Here is a 22,456-nt window from a genome sequence, read left to right on the forward strand (position 1 = left end):
TGTTTAATTGGTATAATTGATATTAGTAATATTACTTATGAGTTCAAATAAAACAACTCCATACTTGGCGTCACCATATTTAATCGAGGAAAATGCAGGGAATTGTGACATTAAATATGGGATACACTTACTGTAGCCAAAAAATGCAGTTTACGACAAATTTGCTAAACATTGCAAAATTTGCTGAAATGAAGTGCTACTGCAAACCAAATTAAACAAAGATGTATTTCATGAAAAAAACATTCGTCGTGACTTGGTGACCATATTTCATTAAGTCAAATACGGGAAGCGCTAGGATCTCAAATACGGCATAATACGGGACATCGTCAATTGTCACGATGCAATAAGTGTTGTCAAAACTTAGCCATAAATCAAAAACTGTTGCTAAAATTTGCTGAATATTACAAATGCTTAGCAAATGAAGGACTAAGGTACTGGAAATCACTGTTCATTTAAATGTAGCCATAATTATCATAATACGATTTATAAGCTATAAAAATTATTATCATTCACGAGTTCAGTAAGCATTATAAATTCAAATAAGATCTATGCTTCGTTGAAAAAAACGGGAAAAGTGTATTAAATAGTTGGAACAGCCAAAAATCTGGCCCTTCTGTGAGCCTCGTAAAGTACGCGACACAATCATGTTGTAAGTTTGTAGTCCGTCGAATTGTTTCAAACATTTTACTGGCCCTTAGATTCAGAAAAGTTGAGAAACACTGCGCTACGGAATCGGTGTCACTCGGTTTTCACCAATCATCACGGATGTTATACAAGAATATTTGTTTTTCCACTTCCATAAATTTACTCACGCAAGTTTTCAAAATCATCATTAATTAATAAAATTGTACCTAATAATCTGAAACTAAGCACAGTGTACATCACAAGTGTTGTATTTTATTGTGTTGTGCTAATATTTAGCTGGCGATTCTCTGTGGTTAGATGGAACGTCTTTTTTTCACAGATGCTGTATCGGGTAATATAGAATACTACATGTATTATCTGAGTTGGGCTAGAATATCTCTTCAAGATGGAACGTTTAATAATATAAAAGAGGAAAGGGCTAGAAATAATGTGTACCATGTTCTCTGCGGACCCGCCTATTCTGCCCAAAAACAGTCAAGGTGGGCCCGTAGAGAACATGGCACATATTATTTCTAGATCTTTCCTGTTTTATATTATTAAACGTTCCATGTTGAAGAGATATTCTAGCTCAACTGGAATGCATTTGTGACTCTTGTGAATGTAACTGACACCACCACCATCATCAACGACAAAAACAAACGATGAAGTTGTCATTTTTCATTGTCATAGACTCATTAAATCTTGTTTTTGATCGATTCGGATTAGTTTTCTTCATTTTTTACCCCCCCCCCCCCCATCCATATTATACCACAAAAATGATTTTTTAAATGCCTTTTTTTTTGTATTTTTAAATATGATAGAGTTGTCAATGCAAAGACAAGAAACCAAATTTTATAGAACTAAAAGTTTCAGGTTTCCAATGTGTGTAATGAATATTTGTTACTATAATTAATTATAATAATAAATATATTGTAAAAAAACAAAATTAATTATTCTTAACATAATAAGTATAATTAATTATAATGATTATAGCTATAATTATTACATAAAAATAATCTTAAACCTGATTTCAGTAAAGAATAAAAATGCAAGTAAGGTGAAAATACGGGGAAAAACGAGACATTTCTATAAAAAAAAGTCCGGAAAGCAATTACGGGAGAGAGAATGATCATCCTATATAAAGGGTATATAGGCGGCTGCTGTGAAACAATCAAATAAATACTGTCGAACTTGGTTTATTCGAAGTCTAGTCAGTAGAAAAAAGTTTGTATTATCCAATTTGTGTCTATCCTGGATTTGTAAAATGACTACAAATCGCAACTTAATCATCAACATTCACATGGGATAGTAATTATCAGTTATTAAAATTTTATCATCAGTTACGAAACCGTTTCCCAAATTTTAATAAGTTAAAATTATAATACAGCGTATATAATGGATCTTATATAGCTGCCACGTTATTCCACTGTTCTGGAATCAGCATGACTGCAGAATTTCTTGACCATGCTCAAAGCCTGATTTGCGGAAACAGTTCATGATCATCCGTTACCAAACGGTTTTCCAAATTTTACTTATTATTTCTTGTGCTATCAAGGAAATACACTTTCATTAACCCATTGGCATCATTCGAAAAAGTGGAAAATTGGCCCACATCACCAAATTTTTTTTATTGTATAAAGTTAGAAATATTGCAAAATGGAAAAAAGTGAAAAACAATATGGCGTACAGAAAGAATTTATAATGTTACTTAGTTTAATGAAGATATACATAGAAAACAATTTGAAAAATTAAATTTAACAGTTTTATACAGTATGATAGTACTCTAGTATTTTGTTCTTATGCATAAAAAACTGGTGCGCATGTATGCGCTTTGGTGATTTAATGTCCAGGAAAATTCCACGCATATATGCGCTTATGATGCAAATGGGTACGAGACTTTTCATACTTTAATTACGATAAAAAGATTCAGATTTTGAATGGTAGGCTACACCTTAATCCATACATGCTCAACCGATGGTCCGCGGACCAAATGTGACCCTCTTAGTCTTTTGATGTCGCCCGCGACCTCAAATCTAATTTTGTAAAAATGAACTAAGCAGCACATTTACAGCTTGATCTGTAAACGTGCCACTTGAATGGCCCGCCATTGAAGTGGCGGGCTCAAACGTTCTCAAACCAATGAAGTTGCTCGCAATCTCCAGTAAGGTAGGTAGTACTCACCCAAGTAGAGTCTGACTTCTTGTAGAATTTCTCCAAACTAAATTTGCTCATACAAAAATCATGATTTCTTTCCTCCACAAATTTGAATTATCCAAAACATTCGAAAAGAATTCGCATTAAAGAAGAAATTTTAACATTAAATTAGATAGAAAACTTGAGCAGAGTTAGTAAGAGTTCGAATTGTGCAAAATTCTAATTCCAAGTTCTATTGTATCGCATTTAGACGTGATGGAAAGATTTTGTGATATCCCCACGAGTTAGTTATAAAAAGTGTGCGTTTATCTTTTTTTGTGTTATTTTCATTGTATTGTTTTACATGGTGTCGTCATCTGTATTTTCATACTTTCCTGTATTATTGTGTGTGCGTCCTTGGAATTAAAAATAACAACATATTTGGATTATTTTGAAAAAAAATGTTTTAAAAATACCAAGACTTCAATTATACAGGGTGATTCACAACTCAACGCACAAAATTTTAGGGGGTAGAAAACACAAAAACAAAGCAGAATCACATAGGAATCTGTGAGCGGAAACCCCAACCTGATCAACTGGGGGATAAACGAAGATGCAGAAATGACAAGCCAATAATGGGTGGAAAAACTCTTTATTTAGCGATACTATACACGAGAACAGTACACGTTAGGTTTCGAGAGTAGGTCGTTGACTCTGACACCGACCTCGTCGCAGCTGCAAACGAATTCGAAATGCCGGGTATTTTTGAAAAGGTTCGACAATCAATGCATTGCCGCTGTGAAGCGTGCATAACTGTGTATGGTAAGAACTTTGAGCACTTGTGAAACTTAACGTGTACACGTACTGTCCTCGTGTAAAAGTACCGCTAAATAAAGAATTTTTCCACCCATTAATTGGCTTGTCATTTCTGTATCTTCGTTTATCCTCCAGCTGATCAGGTTGGGGTTTCCGGTCATACATTCCCATGTGATTCTGTTTTGTTTTCGTGTTTTCTATCCCCTATAAGTTTGTACGTTGAGTTTTGAATCACCCTGTATAGAAACTTATATGTTATTGCCAAATCCCGAAAATGGCTAATTCGCGAAGTAGCCGGCCCCGTCGACAAATTTCGTTAAATATTGACCCGGCCAGTTCGCGAAGTGGCTGGTGGTCCCTGGCCAAAGTCCGATAACAAAAAAGCATGATTCGGGATTATCGTCAAGTTAGCGTATTTTTTCGTGATAATTATGTACACGTTAGTTACGGTAACCCATCAAACCGCAATCATGATGCGGTCATCATTTTTTTCCCCAAAATTTGGAAGAAAAACCTATATAATTATTTTTGTAGTTTTCTCTCGAATTTCACTTTCTTCTCTCGTCTCATGGAGCTAATCCAAAACAGCTGCTATATATAGACATGTATCACACGTAGACGATTGAAAAAATGGATTAGGCTACTACGGGTCTCCTTAGGCCGTTTTACATCAGCACATCGAGATCTGAGATTTGACCGAGATCTCCGGCCACTTCACGATATGGCTGGCCAAAGTCCGAATCGTTTTTGCAATTCGCACTTCGGCCAAAACTCTTGGCGAGTTCGCGAAGTGGCTGACTCCGTCACGAATTGTCACTTTGGCAGTAACATATTTAATTAATATTGAAGGTTTTTAAAAGTTTTCTTGCTCGAATTTCAGTTTCAAATTCGTGTGTATCGCGTAAAATAGGCCTACCGTATTCGCAAACTTTGCTAGCCATAGAGTTGCATCATAAATTAGTAAATTTCGCAAATTTTTATGCATGCTTTTGTTGTCTTGTTCATTTTGTTGTCGTTTTATATTAGGAAAAAATTGCGTTTTATAAATCTTTATATGAAAATGTGGCATTCTCATGTCTAAAGATTTCTTCTCCGAATGGTTACATAAGGAGTTTCTAATAACGTCAGTTACACAGAATGTAATAATCATTACTGATAGCGGGATTTTGCAACCTGCATGTTTACTACTGTTTTATTGTCTATAGGTATTTATGAGTGTAATATGTTACTCATAACACCCAGCAAACTTAAGTTATCCCAATGAATCATACCTTAATTATTTTTACGATCGATCTACACGCTACTATCATTTTAAGCAAAGTGTGTTCGTTCATCGTAAGCTGCGAAAAATTGTACGATAATTATCATAGTAACTGCTATAAATCGTCCAACTCCCGTGCTTAATTAAACTACGATAGTTATTGTTGATTAGTGATTGTCGATTATCACAGAGATAAATGTTTCATTGCATTTAATGTGGGTCATGACCTATAAAATCTAATGGCCATTTTCAAATGACTTTCTCCTCCAACAAATGGATACATATTAAGTTTAATCGCTGGATATACTATAGCATATATATCTTTCATTGAAAAAAAATGAGATCATTTCGCTCAAATTGCAAAATCAGTTCAATATTTACTCGCTACGTTCAAAATGAATGCAACAAAAATGACGTTTTCATAAGAAACTATTATTTTTGTTTTCGAATCCATAAAAAAAATTTATTAGAAAAAATTCATAACATGTTGAAAATTCCGTACGCATGAACTAGATCAACGTTTTTCAACCGCATGCATTTATGGTCAGCATGCAGACTTGATAATTCAATCCTGGTTGAATGTAAAATTATCCAACTGTATGTAATTGATATACACTGGCGAAATAAATTAAGAGAATTTGCATATTTTATCGAATTTCATGAAAAGAACTGAACTGAATGTAAAGCCACTGCTTCTAGACAAAAATGCAAATCTTGTACGTCAAATACGTAAGCGTACACGTGTGTGTAGGCGGAGCCAGTAGAGAAACGGGCTTTATAAGCGCGCGTAAGTTAAGACGCATTTCGTTCGCTAGCACACCTCGGCGAATTTATTGGTGTTATTTTGCAGCAATCGGTTAATTTCAAATTTTAACAGTAAAAATGAGTAACCACCAACGTTTAGATGATCGAATGAGGTGGCGAATTGTGGGGAGGCTAGATGCAGGCTAATATCAAGTCCAGATTTGTAGAGAGTTCAATTTAACGCACAGCGTCGCGTGTAACTTATGGAAACAGTTCCAGGATACCGGATCCATCGAGAGAAAGCCTGGGCAAGGTCGTCCAAGAGCCACGACGGCCAGAGAAGATCGCCATTTGTCGATTATAGCGAGGCGTAACAGGAGTGCTACAGCTTCTCAGCTCTCTCGTGACTTGTATGCAGCCACAGGAACCCGTGAATCAAGGGTGACTGTTTGCAAAAGACTTCATGAGAGAGGGTTGTTTGCAAGAAGACCTGCTGTTTGCGTCCCGCTCACTTCTACGGACAGAAGAATCCGTTTATCATGGTGCAGAGAGCATAGAGATTGGAGTATGGATCAATGGGCGACCGTTCTCTTCACTGATGAGTCCCGGTTCAGCCTAAGCACCGATTCTCGCCGTACGTTCATATGGAGAGAACCAGGGACCCGCTACCTACCCTCCAATATCCGCGAAATCGGCCATTACGGCGGAGGAGGTTTAATGGTCTGGGCAGGCATCATGTTGGATGGCCGCACACCTCTCCATGTCTTTGAAAGAGGCACTGTGACTGGTGTGAGGTATAGGGATGAGGTCTTGGAGCCCTATGTTCGTCTTTTCAGGGGTGCAGTTGGCCCTGAGTTCATTTTAATGGACGATAACGCGAGGCCACATAGAGCTCTTCTGCTCGACGATTTTCTAGAGAGTGAGGATATTCGCCGGATGGATTGGCCAGCCAGATCTCCAGCCCTTAACCCTATAGAGCATGTCTGGGACGCTCTGGGGAGGGCAATTGCAACTCGCAACCCCCCTCCGGGAACCATCCAAGGAATGAAAACAGCGTTGCTGAACGAGTGGGACCAATTGCCACAGGAAATGATAAACTGCCTTATTTCAAGTATGAATCACGCTGCGAGACCTTGTATATCTGTAAGAGGGAACCATACCCCCCTATTAACCCATTTTTTTGTTTATTCTGCAACCGCTGTTTCATACCTTCCGACTCCAACGAGTGTTACGCACGATCATGCGTGTGTATTACAATTATTGAATGGTTATTTGTTTTGTATTGTATCAATGTATGTACATATCAAATTTCATTAAAATCGGTACAGTAGTTCTAGAGATAATCGATCAAGTCTGCAAATTCTCTTAATTTCTTACACCAGTGTAGATAATAGACTATCCATATAGGTTTAAATCAAAAATTTCTATCAGTACATATTAAATATTAATTTCACAATACAGGAAATTACTATCCTAAATACAATATCACTAATTGTAGGCAAAAAATTCATTTACAACAAATTTGCTAATTACTGCTAAAATGAGTAAAAGGGGGAGGGAATAAATGGCTGATACAAATCGCAGTAAACAGAAATGTATTTGTCGCAAAAAACATTCAAATGACAGGATGACCACATTTCGTTGAGAAAAATAAGAGGTACTGGGATCTTTTAAATACGGTAAAATATGAGATGTCGCCAATTTTCATCAAAAACGTTGCTATAAGTCGGCAAAATCCCCAATTGGGGTCAAAATCGTTGAAAAATTGAGGGAAAAAATGTTGAACCTGCGACAAATATGTGAGATGAATATTTGTATGTATACAACCACAATTATCATAACTTGAGAGTGTTTATTTACGATTTTAGTAAATATTACAAATTCGAAAAAGCATCGTTGAAAAACGGGACAAATGTATAAAAGAAATTCAAAACGACTAAAAATAAAGAAATGTCCCGTAATAGAGGACACGAGTGAGCCGTCTAATTGTTTCGAACGTTTTTCTGGTTCTTGGGTCCAGAAAGGTTGAGAAACGCTGAGCTCCGCAAAATATAAACTTGAAAAAAAAGTAATACACGTAAAATGAACGCCTTGTATTCCAATATATCTTACGCGAAAAATGACAACTTCACTTGAATGACAAAGTAATCGAAAGCAATAGTATTTGAAGAAACTCTTCAAGTATCTATTCAACCTAATGTCTTCGTGTTTCTCGGAATAAATACACAATTATATCGAAGAACGAAGCCTAAAATACTCGCGGTGAAATTAAAAGCATTGCACGGTTTTCTTTCCTTCACACGAACGACAGCATTCATTGACTTTTCATAAGGTCGCATTCATCAAATTGTGATTGGCGATGTCATGCTCTGTAACAGATGGATTTCATAATTACACGTTATTAATTCCGTACAACAGCTTAATGGCAGCTTCAAGAAATGCCTTATTCTTGGACTAAACAAGCATCGGGGATTCTCAAGACTTCTTTTTTTTAGTATCTCTTCTTCTCTCTTTTTCTGTTGCCTTTACCCATCAAAGACATTCGATAACATTTGCATCGCTCATACAGAGCAGCTCTACCCCTTCTTTTAATTTTTGCTTCAAGCCTTGAGCACTATTAAGAGTGGTAATTATTTATAGTTTCCTCCTTATCTGATATTACGAGCTGTGTGTTCAATTACATCGAATACTATGAATGGAAATTCGTCTAATACTTTAGAAACACTTGTTTTTTTTATCAATATCGCGCGACGTCTATCTAACATGTTATTATAGCGGCGTAAGCTTCGCGGGGAAATGTTATAAGGTGGGGATATCGCGGTGGAAACAGAAAGGGACATTTTAGGATTGATTTTTAGTGAACTAGAATCTACATTTCTATAAAGAATTATTGTTATTGAATAATGGAGAAAGAGTATGTTTCTGCTGGATTTAAACGCGTTTAGACAACCGTGAAAAATGCTATAGTTTGAAAGAGGTGATTAAAGAAGCAAAGGGTCGTTAGCACATCATCAAATCATCAAGAAACGCGGGAAGTGCTCCAAAGAGGCGTTGACGCTCAATTTGCTTTCCATTCCATGCATTCCACAATCGAAGCGTCATGGACTAACGCCTCACTTCTCTTTTTCTACTCGATATAACAGAGTTGACACTAGTTCTACCCACTTATTGAGAAACGTTTTGTTCCAGCCCACAAAGCCAAGCGAGTCAATTGACTCGTGTAGTTCTTCCTCCTCCTCATTTTAGACTAAGTACGATCATCACTTTTAATGGTGTGGAAAAATAGGCTTTTTTGATTTTCCTCTCTAAAAACAAATAATGTTTGTTTTTCTTTTCAACGTGCACTAACAAAAATTTGACGATTTTTTTAGGAAACCTTCTAATGAACTTATAAATACTTATGAAATTTTTCACTCATTTGCAAAACTGCAAAACTCGTCTAATTCACTGCATTACTCGTGCCAGATGAAGCTTAGATTACTGAAACGAGAGTTGAGTAAAATTACTAGCAAATATTAATTTATTTTTGGTAATTGTCTTCGTAAGTGATTATAAATATTAAAAAATCATATGCAGCTGCTTAGTCATTTCAATTACCGTAGCACATTCGACAATTATAGAGAAAGATACAATGCATTATTCCTCATCTATCTACAAAGTTGGTGTCGAATCTAAAAGATTCAACTCTCTTCTACCTATATGAAAATTGTAACAGCTTTTAACCCTTAAATGCGTAGCTTTGCATATGTGCAAATGTTTCTTTAAACGTTCGCTACTGTAGTTTGAAGATAAAAATTCAGAATCACGTTTGCATATAATGTGAGGTCATATTCTTTTCATTTATGTTTTGAATTTGTTGGTAGATGTCCCAATTAACGACAACTCTTCGTTTGTTACAGAGCATGAGTGAATGTGATGTCGCAAATTTGTCAAAATGTTTTGTTTGCATTTCTTTTCTATCATCTGGAAGTTCGCAAACCAAATTTTTCCCTTAGTAGGCCTATAGTTTGAATCATAGAGAAGTTAGTTACAGTGAATCCAGCTTATAACGTTTTTCAAAAAAAAACCCATCGTAAAAACGTTGTAAGCGGGAAAACGGTTTGAACGGGAAATCTTAATGAGAATTACTTGGAGTTGGGACCACGAAAATAAGTCGTACTAAGCGGGAAAACGTCCTAAATGGGAACGTTATAAGCAAAATCGACTGTATTTATTTGGAAAGTAATATTACTTCAATACATTTATTTTATGTGCGATTTTTGAGGCTCTGCACGTCTTCAATGGGACACACACACTCTCTCTCTCTGTATAAGAATATTTAATTCAAAATAGATTTTTTTAAAATACTTTTTCCGGTTATAAATCATTAACTATGAAAGAAATTATCAGGTCGAAAAAAAGAGCATTTAAGGGTTAAATCGAGCAGAGGTTTCATTACATTCAAAATAAATGATTCAAAGCTATTATTGTAGCGTTCGAAAAAGCGTACAGAATGCTTGGTTTCATTCTCAAAAAGGTATCTTCGCGTTCTCCTAAAGCGATCCTTCCACTTTTCCGGGGCTTGGTTCGTTCCAGATTGGAGCATACCGTTAAGTTTTGAAGACCATACTTACAGAGAAACATTGCCTTAGTCGAGGGAGTGCAGAGAAGAGCCACGCGTGCCCTTGATGGCACACGGGGCTTAAGCTATGAAGAGAGACTTGATTTTTTGAATACGTTTACATTGGAAGAACGCAGGTGTCGGGGGGGGATATGATTGAAGTGTTTAAAATTTTCAACGGGATGAATGAAATCGACCACGAGTTACTAATACACCGTCAATCAACTGCTTCGAGAAGGGGACACAAGTATCGATTGCTAAGGGAAAATTTTAGGTTATGGTGGCGCAGGGAGTTTTTCTCCAATAGGGCTGTGAATAAATGGAATAACTTACCCACGGAGGTCGTGAATTCTAACACGACTAACACGTTTCAAAAGAAATACGTTAAACATATTGGGATAAATCGAGAAACTTTCCGTACTTAGATGAGGCAACCATAATTTTTTTAATGGGCAGTATATTTATATTTCATCATAATTATTGGTTTTTTATTGCTCTTACTGGGTTGCTGTACTTTTGATATATTTTAGATATATATTCGAAATCCATATTTTTTTTGGCCATCTTTTTTCAGCCACCTCGTTAGACATTTTGTCTGTTGTGGTCCTTGTATTTGTGTATCAGCCGTCGTCTTTCCCTCTTTCAACATCACCAAGTTGCAAGTGCTGTAATCAGTGAAAATTTGTCTTGTTTGTTTCAACAGAATCTGTGGTCTTCTATGGAAATACTTAGCTTCATTTTTCAAGCCGATATTCATGCTATATGAGGTGAGACTTGTATAAAGTCAACACTGACGCTCACCCGAACTAATGAGTCGTGTGTGAATAGAACCGTATAAAACCAATGAAAGCTATTGAATCATGCGCATCTCGTTAAAGCAAGTGATAAAAAGAAGTGGAAAAAAATAAAAATAAAACGGATAAAAAGTTATGAAAACATGAAGAGAGGATACGCCTTAGGGACATTGGTTTCCATTTCGATAGTAAAAATACATATGTATAATATCATTTTCTGTATATCTGCGATCGTGTTCATAAATATTTATCTTTCATTCATAGCCTCTGCGGCAATTTTTATCATCATAATTAAACTGGCTTATCTCGGAGCCAACTTTCAAAATCATATGCGTTTAATTATCGCGTTCAAAAAAACTGATATAAATTAATTGTTACAGGGCTCTTTACCTATAACAAGCATATTACGTGAAAAAAAGAAAAAAAAAAAAAACAAGGTACATTCGAGAATTCTATGTGTAAAAAACAAAAAAAAAAAAAAACCAGGTGCGGCCCCATTAAAAAGTCGATTCGATTCGACTACGGAACAGGACCACGTCGCAAATACGTTTTGGTACGTTGCTCGCGAATACAAGAAGATGAATCCTTACATACTCCCTAATGAGCATTAGTACTTCTAACGAATAAAAATGAGCGCGACCGAGTTCAGATACGTAGTAAATACCGTGCAAATGTAATACTTCGTGATAAAAATAAACTTCAGCTCATGATCGTCGAGCAATTAACCAGTTCCAGTCCCGTCTAATCCTTGTTCGAGAGATGTGCTGTGTCGCTCTTTCGATTTTTATTTATATTCAATTCTGGTTTGTTTTTTTTTTCTTCTAATTTCTACGAAGTACCAGATCGAATACAATCTAACGATCATTTTCCGATACACTGAGTACATCATTGATATCTAATCGATGTTTGAGTTACAGTTTTGAATGCATTTCTGACACTGAAGAAAGTAGAAAGGAAAAGAATAATAGTAAAAAAGACACGCCATTGAACAATGGAACAACGTGAAACGGTTTTTACAAGTAGTGAAAGCATAAAACCCTCGATTTTTTTTTTAATGTATTTATTTTTATTTTCAAGTGATGCTTCGTCAAGCTCTGTTATTTTCTCCCGCCTTTTGTTGAGCAAAAATAAAATAATAGTAAACTCGTATAACAGGTATCGAGTAATATCTATGAGAGTATAAGTTGCTTTGAACTTTTTACACGATAGTTCCGCACTGGAGCGGTTACAAAATGGCAATCGGATGAGAACATTTTTTTCGGCAGTTAAATCTATGATATTAATTTCTACAAAATACCCGAATTTTATGGGGGTTTTTTTTTTTCGTGCACACTCGTAAGTTTATAAATTTATAAAAAATAAGACTTGAGATTCCCCCGACAGAGCCGCCCTTAAGGATATACAAAAAGTACGTCTTGAGAACCGCGTTTTGGGAGATCCCCGCACTTACAGTAATAATAATTTCTTTCAAAAAGTTCTGGAATTCTACGTTTTCATCTAGACTTGTGTTTCCCAAAGGGGCGATGGAATGGTCCAAGGGGGCGACAGAACCTACGGATTTAACATAGGATCATATGGTTTACTTGAGTTGGGGGCAATGCGAGAGAAAAGTTTCTGGAGAAGGGGACGATGGAACAGAAAGTTTGGGATCTAATGATATAGACAAAAAATAATTCTGGAAATTCTGCATTTTCATGTAGAAAGAAATAATTCTGGAAATTTTTCACTTTCATCTAGAAAGATGTAATTCTGGAATTCTGCATTTTCATCGTTTTTGGAATTCTGAATTTTCATCATTTTCTGGGATTGTTTATGGTTCGGGAATTATTTCCTGCATCAATTTCTTAATTTTCGTGTTTTTTATTTTCTGAATTTTCTGCTCCCCTCTCCCACAGAATATTCTCTCAATATAAAATTCGGGACTGATAGGGGCCCCCAAAATTATCAAGACACCTTTGGCCCAGCTATTATTTTTGCCTCGCATCTGGTAAGAATGGCCCTGTTCACAGAGAATGTTGAACAAATTTTTTTGCGTAGATAGAGTTTTAGGTTAGATAGAATTCATTTTCAGTGTCTTGATGCCGAGTACAATCAATTTCTATCACTGTCTATGGCAGCGTTTCTCAACCTATGGCCCACTGGCCAGAGCTTGACCATGAGGTTGGCATAGGCGGTCCGCAAACCACTTGATGAAATTATTCACCCGTTGTAATTGATATTAGTAATATCCGTATGGGTTCAAGTAAAATTATATTTTCATATTTAGGTTCGCCCTACATCATGGAGAAGAACGCAGGAAATTTTAATCCTAAAGACGGGGATATCACTATATTTAAAAAACATCTAATTCATTGTTTTAAATGCAATTTGCTAGTTATTGCTAAAATTGCTGAAGGTGCGGAAATAAAGAGCAGCTACAAATCGCAGTAAACAAAAATGTATTTCACGAAAAAAATATTCAGATGATCTGATGACCATATTTCATTGAGAAAAATAAAATTCAGTTAAATGGAATTTTAAATAATAATCCATAAAATAAGGGACATTGAAAATTGTTATCAAAGACATTGTCAGAAGTACGCACAATCACCAATCGTAATTAATAATGTATCTATCATATTTCCGAAAAATTGCTTTACCATTGTCTGAAATACATATTACCCAATTTTGTCCACAGGCGAAGAGTTTACTTTAACCTTTAAATAGACTAGTCGGCCGGTAAAGAACAACCTTTGAAATTTTATCAATGACAAGCTCAGATATTTTGCGAATCGGATTCATTAGTGAAGAACGTTTTCTCATTCCCTTTACTTTGCACTTGCTAAAACTCGGAAGAAAGCCTACATCGTTAAACAAGATATGGCATTTTACAGGATACATGGGGTATAGTGATTTCTGCTATGCCGAATAAAGGATTTTAGTCATCGCTTGATAGCACCATATTGTTATTTTAGACAGAACATAGAAGCTTTTTGCCCATAGAAAAGCTCCACAACAAAATGCTCACACAGCACACGTCATATACAGTGAAACCTCACTACAACGATACTCGATATAACGATAAATTCATTTACTTCGATATTTTTTCAAATCTTGTTTGGAGTTACCTATAGACTAACGCTAAACTCCTCTCGATACAACGATATCATTTACTATGATAAATTTCTCTGTAACAATGTTTTCTGCGGTGATTTTGAAACTGATACAACGACATTTTACATATTTCAATCAAAATTACCTTCAATATATTTTTAAAGTCTTTTCCGGTATTTGTTCTCCCGAGGATGTTTAAAAACATTGGTATTTTGCACTATCTACCCTCCGAAAGTGTGGATGAAGCTACCGTCAAGCTTGTTTCTGTGTAGTACACAAAAATAATATATGGTAAACACTTTACGGTGTGAAACAACCAACTGAATTTTATTTAAGAAATAATCAATTATAATTTTTTTTGATAAATCAACACATAAAAATGCACGATATGGTTTAACTACAAATGCCAAGCTAGAAGCAACATATAAATTTGGTGGCGACTAATGATAATGCTACCTCTCGATAGACCTAACCTCTCTACAACGATAGTTTTTGTTGGTTCGCATAGTATCGAGGTTTCACTGTGATATGTCTGAAATCTCTGGTATATAAAAATCGTAAGACGATATTTTAAAGGATAAATAATAAGAGTTTGTTATTATATAGGGGGGAAACATCCATCTCTATTCATCTATTCATCATAGAGAAATCAGATTCATAAAATATCTGGGCTTGTCATTGATAAAATTCAAAGGTTTTTCTTTACCGGCGGCCTCGTTCATTTAAGGGTTAAACTCTTTGCGAAGAAGCCTGTGGAAAAAACAGCACAAAAATTGGTAATATGCATTTTAGACCAAGGTAAAGCTATTTTTTTAGATTCTTTGGAAATATGATGAGTAGTAGTGTTTTGTGCGTTTCTAGAGTGGTCCGGTTGTTTTTTGGTGCGTTTCTGGAGTGGTCCGATACAAAATGGCCAATATAGAGAAGAATATTTGTTCGTACAGTAATCCAATTATACTGTTGAACAAAATTTTATTTAATAATTTATTGCGTATAAAATTCACATAATTCGTTGAGACTTTATAGTATAGGGAGCCAGTTAAAAATGGTCTAAACCGTTAATATAGTGATATGGCTAGAGTTGGTGTTTGTTGAAGTAGTGAAAAATGTTCAAGTAATATTATTCGACAATCACAATGATGCTGTCATTGCCTTTTAGAGCTTAAGTTGGTTTAAAAGAACGATAAAAACGTGCAACATTCTTCGATTACAGTAGTGGCTCTCAACTTGGGACCATATGGCCTTCTTGTGGTCCTGGTATATTCTAAGGGAATCACAGGTGAAAATTACGCAAAAGGGGATCCAGGAAAGGTAGTTAGGAGGCCACAGAAAGCTGTGAAAAAAAAATCAGCTGTGAAGAAATAAAGTGTTCAAGTGAAGCATAGTGAGAAAAAATCTTTCGGAATCCAGCAGAGAGCCCCATACAACCTCGACCATCTTAATGCATGGGCTCATCCGGGCATGATCTAGGAGTGTGATGCCCATAGAAGGTCTACACAATAATATCTGGGATGATACTAAAATCTTCGCACAAGTAGGAAAATATATTTTTACTCTTTCTACTAAAAGTATGGGGTCTCAGAACACCACTTTACCTTGGGACTTCTGATGTTGAAATAGCCCTGCATATATCCCCCCGAAGAAACAAGCTCACTGAACTCTAGCCTAGGGTGGACACAGGCCCAGTGTGATGTGTCGGGAGGGTTGATTTATCGTTTAGGTTAGTTGATTCTCGTTAATGGATGTGGGGGGGGGGGTTGGATAATACTTGAGGGCCCACGAGAAAGAAATGTGATCCAAAGTAAATCACGGGTTAAGAAACACTGGATTATAGTAAGAAAATTCACACTTTGTTTATAAGCGGCCTACGTTCTCATAGCTATTTTCATGTCTATTTTGTCTCTGGCCAGTTTTTATTGTCCTATAACGTCTACTCTGATCATTATAATTTTTGTCACAAAATTACGGAAAGTAATTATTAAGGACAATATACTTAGTCATAAGGAATATCACAGAAAAAACACATAACAAGTGGATTGTAAAGAAAAGGAATAGAATAAATCAAAGATTACACATACAAGAGAAAATGATTTTTGACAGGCTAGCACCAAGTTAAGCGTCGAAATTGTTGATGTGCTATGTGTATTATAACACTTGAGTACGCATGAGGTGCTATAGCATCTATACAGCTTGTCACACAGTCCTTGATCCATGAACCGTGATGGAAAGATTTTCTTTTTCCAACTTATACATTTACTTTTATTTTTCCGAAGCAGGGAGAAAGAAAAAAAGCAGAGGAAAAAGAAAATACACACAGAGGAAGATGAGAAGCGCTGATGAGACATTCATCAGACTCTGACGACATTAGATGAATAATTCATCTAATTCGATTTTCTTCTCAGATCTTCTCTTATAGCATATATATTTTTTTTCTTCTATGTTTACGAATCGTTTCATGATGGAAACAATCTTATATAATGATCTTACCTCCACTTCGTCCGGCGATTTTGGAACCACGTTTTAACCTGGGCATCTGTCATTTTCAGCTGCTTGGCGAGTGCGGCTCTTTCTGCCGAAGCCAAATATTTTTGTTTGTGGAACCTTTTTTCTAATTCACAAATTTGCATCCTTGTGAATGAGGTCCTAGGCTTTTTTCGTTTCGGTGGCGTCCTGTTTTGGTATGGGTGGCCGATCCGACGAGGTGGTACCGGTGGTACCCCTGGAGGAAGAGAAAAAGGCACTGCAAAAATGTTAGTATCATTTGTATTTAAAAACAAAAACAAAAAACCATTCACTAACAAAACAAGTTTTGGCAAATCACGTTGAAATTGAAAGTAACGTCATATCATGAGCTAATTGAGAAAAAGGGGAAAAAATTCTCGTTTACGCCTATAGCCTACTATTTTCCTCAAGGAAAATAAAAGTTCGCATGACTTAACGACATGACACAATAATTAATGAGGTTTTTTTTAATTACTAACCCATTCATCACAGTCATCATGTTTAAGAGTTTTTTTTGACAGTGATTAGCGGAATCGTGTTCGTTAGACTCGATGCCCAATTTCTAGAAACAATACATGACTGGAATAAGCAACATGCATAGAACGTGCTACCTTATTTTCTGCTTTAAAATTTCCAGAAGAAATCGTCGAAAACTAAAAGTGAATCATCTAAAATCCAGGAGTGTTGATCAAATAAATTTCACAATTTAAAAAGATTGGCTATCATTCACATCTTCCATCATACTACTCTATTAATTTCTTATTATATTTCAATGTTTTTTGTAAAAGAAAAATTACCAGATCTAGCGGCAAGACAAAAATCACCGTCGAAAACGGTTTTACAAATTGCCCAACGAAGTGGCTGAATAAAGATGCCCATAAAAAATATAGTTGTCAAGTATAACCAAATAACAGAAATCTTATATAAAAGCATATGTCATGAAAGAAAAAACTAATAATTAATACTGTATAATACACACTGCCCATAAAAAAGATTATGGTTATCTTAATCTTAAGTATGGATAGCTCCTCGATTTATCCCACTATGTCCATCTTACTTATTTTTAAACGTGTCGATTGTGTTAGAAGTCACGACACCCAGAGGTAAGCTATTCCATTCATTGACAATCCTATCAGAGAAAAACTCCTTGCGACATCACAACTAATAAACGACACTGGTGTCCCCCTTGTCGAAGCAGTTCATAAAGATGAATTAATAACTCATGTCCATCCTATCCATCCCGTTGAAAATTTTAAACACTTCGATAATATTCCCCCCCGACACGTGCGTTCCCCTCCAATGTAAACATATTCAAGAAGTCTTCCTTCTTTAAATTGAATGTACGCTCGTTTTTGCCACAACATCACAAATGATTCCACACTAATAATATGAAATTCGATTTAGATAATTTTTTGCTGCTGAATTACTAAAATATCTAATGAAACATTCCAAAAGTCCTTAATCCATCACTGACATTTCTACAGAATAGCTATTATAGAAGACGTTCAAATGAGATTCTTTGACTCGATGATAGTTTACTTGGCTTCACTCAAACAAGACCACCAGGATGTTCAGTTCTCGAATCCATTACACTTTTATGTTATCGTTTTTGAATCATATAATTCTATGATTCATTTTCACTATCTAACAGATATTGATACAATTCTCGTGCCCTCCGTGGGGTAAGGGGATTTAATGGATGATATAATATACTGAGCACATTTCGTTCTTGGAGACGAAATCATAGCTTTCAAACCTTTTGATCATGACCCCGAAATGTAGAGTAGTACAGACTAGCTATTCCAAATAGTCTCTCCTGTATGTAATAATAATTCGTTAACAGGGAGACCAGCTCCGAGACAAATGATCATCCATCTGTCAGTATGAACATCACATCCTTGTAATAGGATTCAATAATGGAATTTATACCGCTCGGTTCCCTTGATTTTGAGGAGTACACGAGGTTCTTTCTCTCTCTTTCAGGGCGGAATCCGGCACGACAAATTGGCACTTGCCGCTTCCGAGATAAACTCTTGAAACCAGGGAAAAAAAAATCTAGAAGAGAGTGTCTGCGAAAAGGGGTCGTTTTCTATCGACTGGGGAATTCGCGTCAATGTAGTTGCTCACGATGACCCCTAGTTGCCTACTTCACTAGAGAAAAGCCACAAATCGCTTCCTTCCACTTCTTTGCGTGCCTCTCCAGTTAACATATTCTTTCACTCCACTACCACCATCAGTCGCGAGTCACTCACTCACTAAACATTGCTTTAGCAGCACTTACCACACACAATTGACCGAAACGTCTCACCCACCGGCTCACCAGCAATATTTTGTTAGATCGAGGGACTGGCCACTAAATGCACCTATACTTACAGTCTGTGTATTCTGAAAGAAAATGAATACAACATACACGCACTAAAAACGTGCGCGCGTTTTTGGAGGTAATGCACCGTAATGTAGACCATGGGTTTTCAACTGGGATTTCGTGGAACCCTGGTGTTTCGTGACAGTTTTTTTGGGGTTCCGCATGATAAAATGCCGCGGAACCCTTAAAAATCCCGGAACAGCTTTGTAACTATCAAGGGTTCCGGATGAGGAGTCTTGCGTTGGAAACCCTCGATGTAGACTATATTAATCATAACCGTCCCACATCCCCCCCCCCACACACACACATAGTGTATTCCACATTTGTTTTTGTCAATCTAGTGTATATTGAAAAAATATTTAGACAGTTAACTGATAAAACAGTTTAAGAAAATAAGCGTTACTCTATGCATCAAAAGCAGATTCGACAGTAAAGGCGATGGTCTGATAGACGTATGTATGAACTACCAACGGATATTCTTCAATGACTCCTTACAAAATCAAATCTACAGTGTGTTCATGGCCTTCAAAAAAAGCAGAGGCTGGCATGGTTTCTGCAGAGGGGCCTGAAGATTGACCAAAAATATTTCAATTTTTTACTTTATAAATTTTCTAGAAAATCAGTACGAGGGCTCGATAAAAGTTCTGGCCTAGGAACCCACTAAAAATTCTAGCCTAGAGTTCTAGGATGTGGATGGGGATAGTGACACGGAGAAAGGCCTATAGTTTTAGAACTATTCAAAAAATCCGTCAATTAATGCATTTTTGAGAAGGCATTTATTGAATTTTTTCCTCCTTTTTCATACCGATCTATGCAGATTTTGGCACGTATTTTCAGTACCAAAAATTAAGTAATAGAATTAGAGAGCATTATTTAAAATACTAATTATCGGAATCATAATAGTATTACAAAAAAAAATTACATTTTTAAAACTCATTTTTAAACGATCATTTTTCAAACGAATTTTTGAAGGTTGTCTCTGATCTCTCTCGTACTAAATACTTACCAAGAATTTTAAAAGAGAATGAGGATAATTTTCTTATTAAATTATGCTCAATTTTGCTTCAAGATTTCCATTACCATAGAAATATTCAGCACGCAAAGTCATGCATATCAATATATTGATACTTGGAATTTTAAAGAGCTATTTCCCAATCTCTCATCAATTTTATAATGAAGTTTGTACCGAGAATTTTGAAATGGAATAAGAATAATTATTTGCGTATAAAAGAAAAAACACAGGGAAATACATGTATTAAATGTCGTTAAAACTAAGTTTCAACAACGATCGGGGAAAGAAAATACATTTTCCTGTAGCTTTTTATTTAGAATTTTTCACAATAATACTTATTATTCCTCCCTCAGATAAAGTAAATCATTATAATCAACTTTAAACACACTTCTCGAAATAAAAAGTCTGACCATGACGAAGGCTTTTTTTTTTTTCTTAGTTGTTTCCTGTTTTTCGTGACGCGCCAACCATTTTCCTTAGACGATTAAAAAAAATTAGTACTAAATATATACGTATAATATTGTGACTTACACGTATTGCGACGTTTTCCAATAAACAGTTTTACATGCTGTGGAATAAGAAATGACGTATTGCGTGACAAACCAGGAAGGATCTAAAATTAGAATCGAAGGAATTGCGAAAAAAGTTGATGGTTATTCCCAAAAGAACAAAGCCATCGTGAATGGTTAAAAAATTAAAAAAAAAAACCCCATTAAACTATTGTTTTATTGTCATAGTAATCATTATTACCGTTATCAAGTAAATTTACAAACTAAACGATTCCTTAACATTTTTTGAAAGCAAAATATAACAATTACATTATGAAGTCCTCAAAGCATACACAAATCGATTATTATTCTTTTATTCAAAAACTATTATTTTACGAGTGCTTAAAATTGAAAATCCTTCGATACGATTGTAATAAGTTAAAGTAATTCTTTTTCGTAGATATAACTGAATATTTCCAGAGTTTCAGTTCTAACGAAGGTTTAAGAAGATGAAGACGCTAGACTAAATATTTTAAAATTTCTATTCGTCGTGTACATTCAGAATCGTAAAGTTAAATCGGAATACGTAGTTAATTATTCCAAATAATTCCCCATGAGAAAAAAATTTATCGTTAATTTCTTGTGATATTTTTGAGCTCGAAAACTACAAAATGCATTATATGGTGTATCGGAGAGAAACTTAGGCCGAAATACACTACACTCTAATATTAAGTAGGCCCAATCTGTTACTTCCAGCTAAAGATGGAATCCTATACTACCGGGCCCCCAGAACTGATTTTCGAGCCCATGATGTGTGTGTGTTATGTAGTGTGTTGGCTTTTTTAGAATCAACGCGGAACAGAGATTTTGAAACGTACAACAGTTTTCCTCAACATTTATTTCGCTCATGTCCCCCTTAAAGCCTATATTTTCTTCTCGTGAGACCCTATATTATCCAGCCCCCCCCGCATCCCACTCTCATCCAGAAGGGAGACCCTTTGTACTTATTGAATTGATCTATTAAGTAAATTCACAATAGTTAACAAAAAGTTCATAAATAAAATTGATCTCCGACCCCTGGGCTAGAAATCAGCTTTCCTTGGTTCCCTGTAGAAGCAATTCCTTGTTCCGTGCAGGGCCATCTCACCATATCATGGGTTTCCAAATCAATTAGACGAGATATCTTTCCCCTCAAAAGCGTCTTATTTTCGCATTGACAAGCGCCAGATATTTTGTAAAGCTGATTTCTAAATGGAAAAATTTTTCCTGTACCCTTTTCCTGTTTGTACTTGCTAAAAATCGGAAGAAAGCCTGCTTCATTAAAAAAAAGTATGGCATTTTGAAGAGGGTTTAGTGATCTCTACAGTGCCGCTTAAAGGGTTAAAGAAATGATATACTCATCAAGATAGATTTTAGTAATTGCTGTATTTTTTAAGCGGTAGTTTGACAGTAATAGTCTATGAATAAATATATCCATAATATTACACATTACTAAAACCGTGAATTTGCATTAACATGCAGCTAAGTAAAAGGCATTTTATAAAAAAAGAGGGTTGACATTCTTCTTTAGCATTAATCACATAAACACAAATTACTGAGTGTATATTTGTCCTCGTCTGTGAGAAAAGAAAGGCAGTGATTGATCGGTGCAAGTTCTGAAGCGAGTTGCCCCATAACTACGAATCTCGCACGAGAAATTCGCATCAGATTCGAAGTATGTAATTTCGTATCCTGCCACAACATTCAATAACCACCAAACGAAGAAAAATTAAATACTGTTTTCACAAGCTTTGGAAGGTTTTTCTTTTCACGATAAGGCTTAACCAAATGCTGCACAAAAAAGTTAAGAAAAAACATTTTTTTTCCCCGTCCTCCCAATCGGAAACAAAGAAACTATAATGATAGCAGTTGTAGAGCGAGAAGCTCTGTAATTTACCTGCTGTGACTTTGTTACATTCTTACCGTCAGAAATAAAAGAAACGCCATTACGTAATAGCAGTTCGCTTCTGTTAAATTTGATTTAT

The 22,456-nt window shown here is 35.7% G+C and overlaps 1 protein-coding gene across 1 annotated transcript in view; it reads right to left on the reverse strand.

Moving 5' to 3' along the window:
• Positions 1–22,456, reverse strand: part of LOC149085142 (uncharacterized) — an 87,887-nt gene that overhangs the window by 44,415 nt on the left and 21,016 nt on the right. The window contains exon 2 of the mRNA XM_089232970.1: positions 16,553–16,805. Coding sequence (XP_089089096.1) covers positions 16,553–16,805 — 253 coding nt within the window. The remainder of the gene's footprint in view (positions 1–16,552; positions 16,806–22,456) is intronic.

The sequence above is a fragment of the Pholcus phalangioides genome, unplaced genomic scaffold (genome assembly GCF_987345545.1).
Source record: "Pholcus phalangioides strain wild (caught in Gottingen) unplaced genomic scaffold, Ppha-v1.0 ptg000007l_1, whole genome shotgun sequence".
Lineage (NCBI taxonomy): Eukaryota > Metazoa > Arthropoda > Arachnida > Araneae > Pholcidae > Pholcus > Pholcus phalangioides.